Source organism: Lytechinus pictus, chromosome 18 (genome assembly GCF_037042905.1).
Source record: "Lytechinus pictus isolate F3 Inbred chromosome 18, Lp3.0, whole genome shotgun sequence".
Classification (NCBI taxonomy): domain Eukaryota; kingdom Metazoa; phylum Echinodermata; class Echinoidea; order Temnopleuroida; family Toxopneustidae; genus Lytechinus; species Lytechinus pictus.
In genome coordinates this window covers 10,739,375-10,751,879 of record NC_087262.1, presented here as the reverse complement: position 1 = coordinate 10,751,879, position 12,505 = coordinate 10,739,375, and the positions used below count along the sequence as shown (strand labels likewise).

General features: G+C 34.6%; 1 protein-coding gene across 1 annotated transcript; it reads right to left on the bottom strand.

Annotated features, from left to right (window-relative positions):
* Positions 1 to 203: 203 nt before the first annotated feature.
* Positions 204 to 12,192, bottom strand: LOC129281228 (S-crystallin SL11-like). The gene is made up of 5 exons (XM_064112982.1): positions 11,847 to 12,192; positions 5,043 to 5,135; positions 3,328 to 3,443; positions 2,753 to 2,857; positions 204 to 2,177 (listed from the first exon to the last, which is right to left on the bottom strand). The coding sequence occupies exons 1-5, from the start codon at positions 11,995 to 11,997 to the stop codon at positions 2,013 to 2,015; spliced, it is 630 nt and encodes a 209-aa protein (XP_063969052.1). The 5' UTR covers positions 11,998 to 12,192; the 3' UTR covers positions 204 to 2,012.
* Between the last annotated feature and the right edge of the window lie 313 nt (positions 12,193 to 12,505).

The following is a 12,505-nucleotide window of genomic DNA, read 5'->3' as shown; positions in this document are numbered from 1 at the left end:
AGTATTAAAACAGCATCGGTTTGATTCCAAACTGGTGTTGTTTCAATACTTCTCTGGTGTGGACATATATAGATTCCGGGCTGGTGTTAAAGAAACACCGGAGTTTTTGAAGTTTACTCCATCCAACACGCTAAACGTGCTTTCTAGTCGGGATACCCTCCCCCCATTTACGCAATTAATATCATGTTAATTGTAACGCAATAGCGATATGTAAAATTTTATTCGGTCTAAAACGAACATAAACATTTCAACTTGGACTAATAAAGATCGTTTGAAATGGGAATGGAGGGGGGGGGGGTAGGGGAGGAATAGAGAATGAGAGAATAGGGGGATACCGGGGAAAGGGAGACAGACAGAAAGAGAGAGGGGTATATAGAGAATGAAAGAGGAAGGGGAGAGGGAAAGAGAGACAGAAAGGAAATAGGAGAGGGTCGTTCTACCGGATAAAAAGGTAAGGGGAGATGGGGGGGGGGTAGGAGGGTTGTTGGTTCCGTATAAGCCCCATGCACCGTCACTTCTCAAATACTTTCAAACTATTATTGATCAGCAATTTAACACGTGTAAAATAACCATGAAATCTTGAGAATGCGGTAAACGTTTTTAATGACTACTCATTTTAATACATTTCAAAATGCAATGTAGTACTATTCTCTCGTCTTACTGTCTTAATAATTTGTAAATAAACCCTATTCGATTTCCACTATACAACTTTATATTAATCAATGAATAAATCATGAAGATAATGTATAATCTGTCATATGCTATTGGTCGACCGATTTCGATTTTTTTTGGGGGGGGGGGGTGGGGGTGGGGGATCGCTTTAACAGTCTGAGTATGTCTTACGCATAGAAATGACAAATGTGAAAGAATGATATTGTGTAATTTAGACTTTTGTTTTAGTTTCATATACTTCGCGATGTGTATCACACTGCAATTATTTATTCCAACTTTTCTAGAATAGGCTGCCTAACTTTGATATCACATCCGGGATTACATTCAGTTACTTTCAGCATACTTTATCTTACAAATTTTCATTTTGCATAATAATATTTTGCTAAATGAAAAACATTTTTTTTGCATATACATGTCTTTACACAAATTTAAATATGTCTTTTAAGGTTATTGTGTATTCGAAAGTTCTGCTTTTTCGCCAGTTTTTTTTTTATAAAGTTTAATCATCAAATTTACTTTATTTTTTTGTATATCTACACGACTGCTAGGTAAAGAACACGATAGCTGACTTTGGCTTTTAACTTGAATAAATCTGATAACTGGATCATACCAAAATCAAATTAAATTTTCAGAGCAGCCACTTCCTTCGCCAGACCTACCACCAGTAACATTAAATTTCATACTTGAAGAAATCAACACTATACCTATCATGCATCATTTCCTCAAAATGCTCAAAACATCTCATTCAAAAAATAATTTCAATCACATTTTGCACTCAAATGATCAAAAACTCTCCGGAAACGCTTCCCATTAAAATAATGATGGGAGAAAGAGCCCCGAAGTTAACACAAGATGTAACACAATACAGTGTTAAAAAACCTAAATTCCCACAATTTTAGCCGAGACTTAGACCACGTCTAGACTAAGCCTACGCTCTTAAAATGTTGGGCAACATATACTGTCCACACAACAATTGGTTAAAAAAATTATCCAACTCTTCGTAGTTTTCAACCAATACTGTGTAGTTTACACCCAAAGCACACATTATTGCTTTTAAACTACCCATAATTTGATTAAGTTTTAACCAATATCCGAGTGGACAGTATGTTTAATTAAAGTTTAGAAAATAATCTATGTGGTCTAAAAGATTCACCATTAAACTATATTGAGGCAAAATACAGCCATGAACACCATTAATAAACTAACAATTTTGACGATGCTATAAGTATATATGCCATGGGGGCAATTACATGCCCATTAGACCATAGGGACGAACAGACGGGCGAAAGTGGGTAAAAGCAAAACGATGACATAGGATTGACCCCATATTAGGATGGTTTCTACTTAGTCGGTGGAGGACGGTTTTTGATGTATTCACTAAGCCGGGAATTCTCCGTAATACCATCGTAGAACTTCGCTAAGGCTGGGTACGTCTCTCGTGCGTTGTCCAGTATACCGAATATGAACTCCAATAAACAATACGTGTTGATGTCAGCTATTGTTTCCTACAATATGAGAGAGAGAGAAATGAATGCTTCTTTTTAAAGAGTTGAGAAATGCGAAATAAAATAGACAATACGCGTATCAGCTATTGTTTCAAACAACTATAGGAGAAAGGAATGAATTCTTCTTTTCAAACGAGTTGAGAAATACGAGATTCAAAAGATAGAACGGACTGCATGTTTTTTTTGTCTAAATTAAGAGTTGAGAAATATGATAAAATGCCTACCATTATATGATTATATGTTGAGATCAAATTGAATAATAGAAACGGGGAATAAAACAGATAAAACTGAAGATGATGACGACGACGATGATGATAATAAATGTGAAGAGACGAGGGAAAAGAAGAAGGAGAAGAAGAAGACGAGGAAGAAGAAGAGAAGAAGATGAAGAAGAGAAGAAGAAGAAGAATAGAAAAAATACAAACAAAGAGAGAGAGAGAAAAAAAATCCTATGCTTAGAATAGTTTCACTCGAATTTGTGAAATGTTAATGGAGGACACGGATTCTTGAGATTTTCTTTCTCGAAAATTGCATAATATATATATATATATATAAATATATAAATAAATACCTACCGAGTTTCCAACAAAGAATCTCCCACCTGCTTTTTCAATGAGTTCGTTAAGATAAGGAAGATACGGCTTCGAAGAGTTGTCTCTGAAATCCTCTACTAATTTTTTCTAAAATTGAAAAAAAAATATGGGAAATAAGATCGATTAAGAAAATTATAAAGGTCATACGATAGACCAATATATAATGAATATTTTTTTTATTAATCCCCTTAATTTCAAACACAATATTAGTGAACAATGAGGCTTTTATCTCACTTCTCCCACCCTCCCTTCCGTACAACCCATGAGCATAAATAAGGGGGGGGGGGTAGGCATGGCCCTGGAAAGTGGGTGCTATTAATAGTGGTGATAAATTTGGTAGCAAAAACTTTTTTTTGTCAGTTAAACTTTTTATGCAAAGTTAAAGTACGACTCCAGCTTATCACAATTGCATGACTTGTACAGAGTAAACACGCTGTTTAAAATTTCACACAGCGCTGCTTACTACTATGAACCCTAAAGTAGTTATTTAACAGTGTTAAAAAAGCATGGTTAATTCACTGAGAATAAAAAAAGACTTTAGCTTTGAGGATAATCACCTTTTTCTCTTGATCCTGCTCGAAAGCGATAGGCACTACTTTGGGAACGATGTCGTCGATGGTCTCGCAGACGATGTCGATCTGATCTGCCTCGGCATTGTTAGCTCCGTAGAAACCTGGGAGGATCAATGTCGAGGTCAGGAAAGAAGGAAAGATATTTTAAAGGCGGTGCACTGTAAAAACTGTGGTGTTAAAACTGACACCAGTTGGTGTTCATAGAGGACCACACCATGAGGTGTTAAAATTACACACTAGAGATTGAACATAATACCAAAGAGTGTAAATGTGACAACCAAAGGTGTTGTAATAACACCTATACTAGGTGTTAAACCAACACTGTCAATTTAACACCGGTGTAAAATAACTGGTGTGGTCCTCTATGTACACCGGTTAACACCACCGTATTTTCTGTACGTGTGCGAACTTATCAACATTTTGCGTGCATGGTCTCTCATTGACTGTCTGTTACGAATAGCTAGTCTTATAAGACCTACCTTGTGAGATAATTGTCAATAATACAGAGAATGAATTAGCTTATGAACTAATTCAAACTGAGAAACTTGAATCTTTTGGAGAGGAAAGTACTTTTTGCCTTTAAATTAGTGTGGTATGAATGTATTGAGTGGTGAATAATTGTGTTATCAATGAAGAGGGCCTATATATCGCAAGACTAAACTGCTAAGAATGCTGAATTATCTTTAAGGAACATGGCCAGACTTGAGTAGTTGAAGACTGAATGGTTCGTACTGCTGCATGGTTCGTATCTGCTTTAAAACGCCATGACTGACGCGTTTGCACACTGTAAAAACTAAGGTGTCATAATGACATCAGATGTGTTGTGAGAGGACACAGGGGGTCTACACCACCCTGTGTTAAAATAGGTGCTAAACTGGTGACACGTGATTTGCTTCGGCGGCAATTATTGCTCCGGGCTCTATTCCGTCTAAATAGGGTTATGCCAGGTGGCATTAGGGTTTTATGTTAATTTTCGTGTTAGGTGTAGGATTGGTATAGCGTTATATCCAGGGTGAACGTTGGTCATTCTAGTAGTTGGTGGAATCTACAGTGGAGTAATTGTCGCCGGAGCAAATATCATGGTACCTGGTAATACAAATATACAATATAAATGCTTAAATTTTGGTGGAAAGTTTAGGAGATGGAGATATCGGCAATAGGTAAAGATGCCTGAAGCTAGAAAAATGAAACACTAATTCTCCATCAAAAACAAACAAATCAATAAACTTACCGAGTCCCCCTAACCCCCCCCCCCCAAGATAAAAAAAAACCAACAACCAATGTAAATGGCCCTTTTAACCCCTAATCATTCAGTCTGGTTATACACATATCTGTAATTTCGTTAATAATTTATTCTTATTAATATAATAGAACACCAAATTATATTAAAAAACAAAAAACAAAGGACAACCCAACAAAAGTTATGGGCCGGTCTTACAAAGAGTTACGATTGATCCGATCAACCTCTACTATATGGAAATCCATCAGTGTCATTATGTTTTCCTAAGGACAATTTGCACAATGTTCTTTGTATTTAAACAAAGAGAAGCATACTGAAATTTTCTAGAAAACAATGGATGCATGAACATACAACATAATTATCTAGAAAATATTTTGAACAAACATGCATTTTTAGATGTTGGCGTTGCTGGTTTTCCATAGTTGTGGTTGATTGGTACAATCGCAATTACTCTACGTACCGAACTCTCTTCCAAGATGTCGCATGATGGCTCGACCTTGCGGCATTGACTTTCCGTTGATGAGCAGAACGGGAATTTGACCAAGTGGGAATACTGTTCAGAATTAAAGAAATAGTTAACCCCTACATGCGATAGTAGTATTATATATGAAAATGGTGATACTTATGATATTCCGGGATATGATTTAAATACAATATCAATACAAAATATGGTTTTACATTTAAAGTACACCTCTATCTTTTTACCACTTTCTCACCCGCTCTCTCTCCGCTTCCCGTCGATCCTCTAGATCTTCCTATCCCTTTTTAATCCTCGGAAGGCCGGCCCGGGGGCCTTTCGTTTGCAAATATGACAGGGGCCGCGGAACGGTTTTCAAAGTGGGGAGGGGGGGGGGGGGGGCTGACCATGCAAAAAATCACAATCATATGGTCATTTTTACGTTTTTGTACACGGTTTTGGAAAAAAGTGGGGGGGGGGGGGGGGGGCTGAAGCCCCCCAGCCCCCCCCCCCCGCTTCCGCGGCCCCTGTATGACACTTCAATTTGGTTGGGTTTGGTAGCTTTAGTACCGACTCTCCCTCCTCCTGCACGACAAAAAAAAAATCCGATAACCCCCACCCCGTTTCTGGTTTATTTCTATTCAAAATTGAATAATTGGATGCTATATAATTACTTAATGTACCGAATACTCTCAATTTGTCAAGTGCGCATAGACATTCTAGTAGAGCGGATTAGCTCCAAAAATCACAACAATTGTGCAAATTTTGACTAAAGCATAAAACTTTCACAAGTATTAGTATATGCCATAAGATTTATTTTAAAGATGGGAGGTAAATTTACAAATGCCATTTTCGGCCGTTGCCATGGCAACGGATTAATTTCTCCAAAACAACATACATTCCCATATAAATAGTAAATAAACATGATATAGATGACCAAAATGATAATTTTCAGGCTCCCGATTGAAAACATATGAAATTTAGAAATATTCAAGATCATCAAGATAGTTCCAATTGGTCCGTTGCCATGGCAACGGCTTGTTTTTCCCCAGAAAAAGAAAAATTTTGATTAAAAAAAACGTTGTAATATGATATATCTTTAATTTCCCCTAATTTTACAGTGCTTAACAAAGATATTTTGGTTGCTAAATGTGTAAATTACATCTCAAGCCATTGCCATGGCAACTAAATAACATCTAATTTACAAAAATAACATGTTTGTCAAGACAATGGATAGGTGGAAAATACAATTGGAATTGACTTAATCTGTATGCTTAAGTTTTGACCCCCTCATTTGAACAAAAAATACAAAATTGTTCTGCAGGAGTTCTTTATAAAGATAAAATATTATGTTGCTTTGGAAATGCTTGAATTAAATTTAAAAAGGAAAAATTTTACAAAGGGCCCGTTGCCATGGCAACAGCTTATTTCCCTCTAGAAAGGTAAAAATATTGATAAAAATGTAGAATACATGTACGGTATGATCATCATTCCATTTTCCCTAATTTAAAGGTACTAATCGAGATATGTTTGTGATTAGATTTATAAATATAACATCTTAAGCCATTGCCATGGCAACCAAATAACATCAAATTTTTTTTTAAAGTGGATGGAAGGTTAAAAACAGGTGAAAGATACAATGAATATTAACTTAATGTGCATTCGTAAGGTCTGACCTACTCAACTAATTTAGGGGAAAATAATACAGTCAGTGTTCTGCATGAACTAATTAAAATGATAAACATTGATGTTGCCTTGGTAATACTTGAATTCAACGATAAATATCAATGTTCCAAATGGCCTGTTGCCATAGCAACGGATCATTTACCCAAGAACAGTAGCAGTTTTGATTTTTAAAAAGGACTGTATAATCTAATTTTTCTCTCATTTCCCTTAACTTTAGGGTAAGAATAGATATGTTTGCTGTTAACATGCAAATAACATATAAATCCATTGTCATGGCAACCAAATAACATCTAATTTGAAAAAAATATAACATGGTTGACATGATAATGGACAGGTGGAAAATGCAATTTATAACAATTAACTCAAGGTTTGACCCAGTCTTTTAATTTTGAACAAAGATTACAGTGTTTCGCATTAGTTCATTAGAATGATGAAATTTGAGGTTACCTTGGTAATGCTTGAAGTTAATGATAAATATCAATGTTGCAAATGGGCCGTTGCCATGGCAACGACTCTTTTTTCCCAAGAAAAGCACCAAATTGATGTACTATGTCCATATTTTAGTAACATTATAACCCCCATTTTTCAAGCCATCTTTGAATTTTTTGACACAATAATGACACCTGACTGTCCTTTCAACTTGACCAAATGTACAGTATTACTTGACCCTTTAAATACTAGTGTAGACACCAAAATCATATCCCAAATGTATATTATTAATGAACTATATTATGTCCATATTGAAGTACTAACAGTCAATTTAGACCCCATTTTGGAGGCCATTTTGGATTTTTTTAACATACCAGTCCACTGACTGTCCTCGTAACTTGTTCTAATGCATTAAACCATGGTTTTATGATTATGGTTTAGACATCAAAATCATATTCCCCGGACAGATATTGAACAAACTATGTCCTAATTTATTATTTGACTCTTGAAAATATGGTTTATAGACACCAGAATCACATCTCACAGGCGGATATAGAATGAGCTCTGCCAATTTTTAAGTAAAAACAGTCAATTTTAGACCCCATTTTGTAAGCCATCTTGCGTTTTTTAACATACCAAACCACCTACTGTCCTTGTAACTTGTCCTAATGCATTACTTGACCCTTTAAAATATGGTTTAGACACCAAAATCATATTCCCCAGACAGATATTGAACGAACTATGTTTATTTGTAAGCAACATTAGACATTGTTTTATATCTTTTTTGGAAGCCATCTTGGAATTTTGGACATACAAGACCACCGACTGTCCGTGTAGCTTGTCCTAATGTATTATTCGCCTTTGAAATCATAGTTTAGACACCAAAATCATATCTCACAGGTGAATATAAAATGAGCTATTCCACTTTTAAGTATCAGCAGCCATTTTATAATTATTTTTGGAAGCCATATTGGATTTTCGGACATACTTGACTGTCGTTGTAACTTGTCCTAATATTATTAGACTCTTGAAACCAATGATTTAAAGTCAAAATCACTTCCCCTAGGCCAATATGAAATGAGCTACGTCCGCTTTAGGTATCAGCAACCATTTTAGATTCAATTTTTTGAAGCCATCTTATGTTTTTGGACATTCCAGACCACTGGCTGTCCCTGTAACTTGGCCCTATGTACTATTGATCCTTAATAACCAGTGAATAAAAAACAAATTAAAGCCATTTTATCAAGTAATGGATGAGTTGTGGATTTTTAGCCTACGGCAGCCAGTGAGGGCACCATCTTGGATTTTCCTGTTACCCTGGAGTACTTAATTTTTCTTTTCAACCTTTCAACCAGTAAGGGTATTTTTAAAAATTTAAATATTTTAATAAGTCTATTCATCATGTAAAAATAGCAGTGAATAGATTATACTTCATGTTGATTAGATTCATAATTATGTTAATTTAAAAATTATCACAGTATTTCAAAATCTTCTTCGTCAAAATCTGTAGTGTAATTTTGAGGGGTCCAGATATGATGTATTGAGTAAAATTTATTTTTAAAAGTTGTCAGCTAGCCCAGCGAAAGAGTAAAACTTTCGAAATTTTTCTTTTTTTTTACAAAAATAAAATTTTGTAAAAGATTTTGGGTATAGTATTCGTAAAATAATCATATTTTATCCATCTCTCTTTCACTTTCTCTTTATTTTTTTCTTGCTAATGATTTTTTTGGGGGGAGTAGGGTTGCAGAATTTCCGGGAATTTTCTTGATGGAATCTTTTCATGGGAATAAACGGGCATTTGGTGGGAATTTTTAGAATTTTCGGCAATTTTCAAGAAATGATGGGAATTTCAAAAAGTAACAATTTTCTGATATACAGTATGCAGAAATTAAAATGCGTACTAGCAGATGATACTTGATAATTCTTTGCCATCAAATTTCGAGCCAAGTATTATGCTAAAACAGTCAGACAAAGCAAAATTATAATGATTTCCATGTAAAAGTTGATTTACTGTATTTACATTGATTAGGACCTCAAGACCATGTCAAGTCCTCAGATAAACTTTTGATTTTGATTTATCAACGCCTATAATCCCCTTATATATTGATATGATGAACGGCCTTAAAGCACAAATCACACCAAGACGCTTTCTTCAAAATAGCAGCCTGCGAATACTTTGAACGAAATTGACCAGCCTCGAAATTAGAGTTTCAGGAATTTATTTGAGCCCAAAAAAGGTCTGATATGATTTTTGTAGGTCTTATTTCGATGCCATGTATAATGAAATAAGATGGTGCTTATCATTTAGCATATATATGTTTAGCACCCTCAAATAAGGGAAAAGGAAATAAAATAAACATATTATTTTTATCAAAATTTGTACTTTTAAGGGACCATTGGCAACATTGATATTTATCATTATGTTCAAGCATTACCAAATCAACATATCGTAAGAAATCATGCATAACACTTAATGTGATTTTAAAATTAAAAGAGTAGGTCAAACCTTACGCATATTAAGTTAATTTTATTGTATTTTCCACCTGTCCATTATCTTGTCAGCCATGTTATTTTTGGTAAATTAAATGTTATTTTATTGCCATGGTAATGCCTTAAGATGTTATTTATACATTAAACAACAGAGATGTACGTGTATGTTTGGAACCCTAAACTTAGTAGAATTGAATGAAAAATAAGATTCTACAAGGTATTTTTTATCAAAGATGGTATTTTAGGGGGAATAAAATGATGCGTTGCCATGGGAACAGAACACACATTTGTAAACATTGATATCAATAAATTCAAGCATTACCAAGGCAACATCAGTTTTTATCATGCTAATGAACTCATGCGGAACACTTACTGTATTTTTTGTTCAAAACTTAATAACTGGTCAAAGTCAAACCTTATGTAGATTAAGTAAATCTTTACTTTACATTCCACCTGTCCATTATCATTACAACTGTGTTAGTTTGTTTTAAAAATTCTATCTTAATTGGTTGCCATGGCAATGGCTGAAGATGTCATTTATTTATTAACAGCAAGCATATATATGCTTAGCTCCCTAAAATTGGGGCAAATGAAATAAAAATCAGATTTTTTTTTTTTTTTTTTATCAAAGATGATACTTTTCTGGGGGGAATGAGCTGTTGCCATGACAACGGGACATTTGAAACACTAATATTTATCATTAAATTCAAGTATTACCAAGGCAACATACATGTGATTTTATTATTCTGATGAACTCATACAGAACTCTTACTGAAATTTTTGTTCAAAATTAAATGACCGGCCAAACCTTTCGCATATTGAGTTATTTGTATGTATTTCCACCTGTCCAAAATCTTGTCATCCAAATCATTATTATTTAGTATTAGATATTATCTGGTTGCCATGGCAATAGCTTCAGATGTTATTTATACATTTTGCATCAAACATATCGATGTTTAGCACACAAAGATTAGGGGAAATGCAAGAAAAATCAGATTCTGCAGTCCCTTTTTTAATTAAAACTGGTACTAAATGATATGTTGCTATGGCAACAGGCCATTTTGAAATTGATATTTATTGTTGAATGCAAGTATTACCAAGGCAACATCAATGTTTATCATTCTAATTTAGTTCATGCAGAACACTGACTGTATTATTTTCCCCTAAATTAATTGAGTAGGTCAAACGTTACGCATATGTACATGTTAATTTTTATTGTATTGTTCACCTGTTCATAAGGTTATCATCTATGTTTTTTTTTTAAATTAGATGTTATCTGGTTGCCATGGCAATGGCTTAAGATGTTATATTTATAAATTTAGTCACAAACATATCTCGATTAGTACCTTGAAATTAGGGGAAATGGAATGATGATCATACTGTACATGTATTTTACATTTTTATCAATATTTTTACTTTTCTAGACGGAAATAAGATGTTGCCATGGCAACGGGTCCTTTGCAAAATTGTTTCTTTTTTAATTTAATTCAAGCTTTACCAAGGCAACATTAATTTTTATCTTTATAAAGAACTCCTGCAGAACACTTTCTGTATTTTTTGTTCTAATGAGGGGGTCAAATCTTAAGCATACAGATTAAGTTAATTCCACTTGTATTTTTCACCTGTCCATTGTCTTGTCAAACATGTTATTTTTGTAAATTAGATGTTATTTGGTTGCCATGGCAATGGCTTGAGATGTAATTTACACATTTAGCAACCAAATATCTTCGATAAGCACTGTAAAGTTAGGGGAAATTAAAGATAAATCATATTCTACAACGTTTTTTTAATCAAAATTTTTACTTTTCTGGGGAAAAACAAGCCGTTGCCATGGCAACGGACCAATTGGAACTTTCTTGATGATCTTGAATATTTTTAAAGTTCATATGTATTCAATTAGGAGCCTGAAAATTATCATTTTGGTCATCTATATCATGTTTATTTACCATTTACATGGGAATGCATGTTATTTTGGAGAAATTAATCCGTTGCTATGGCAACGGTCGAAAATGGCATTTATAAATTTACCTCCCATCTTTAAAATAAATCTTACGGCATATACTAATACTTGTGAAAGTTTTATGCTTTAGTCATAATTTGCACAATTGTTCGGCTAATCCGCTCTACTATTCGCAGGCTATAATGAATTAAAATTAAGATCATATTAATCTGTTAATGAACCATAAAAGGATCGATACGAACGTGTCTTATCATTCTTGATTTGTTGCCACTCTCCTTCCTTGAACCTGTAATCCTCGAACTCGACTCCCTTGAGCGCGAAGAGCATCCTGATGGATTCTGCCCGCCCCTTGGTGTTGGCGTACATCAGCTTATACTTCGGAGTGGTCGACATGGTGGTTGATCTCCTCGACGAGCTCGATGTCGATTTACCACGATGGGGTGTGTATCAGGGAATGACAAAGAGGACCACAATGATCCACCTATATAATCTGACGTTGAGCGAGCGACTATGAATATACTCGTCGTCATACATGAACACACGTTTCACTACCTTGGTCATATCATGAACAAACAATAGCACGCAAGAAAAATTTGCATTTCCATATTTTCCCCATTCTTCTTTATTGATTCAGTCCGGGCCCTTGTTCCGTTCGTTTAATCAAAGAAGTTTACTTTGGATCGACTGTCTGGTTGGTAGTCTCTCGATTAAGACCTGAATGAAAATGCATCTGTGGTGGCTGTTTTAAAAAAAATATTCACTATGAGTTTTTCAAACCCTAAATTTCTGGTGTGGTGCCATGATCTTCTTAACTATACCGGTAATTTTTTCTTAGATTGTTTTAGGAAACAGTTGAATTGCGTATATTTACTTTGTCCATATTATTTTGTTTGGATGCCGG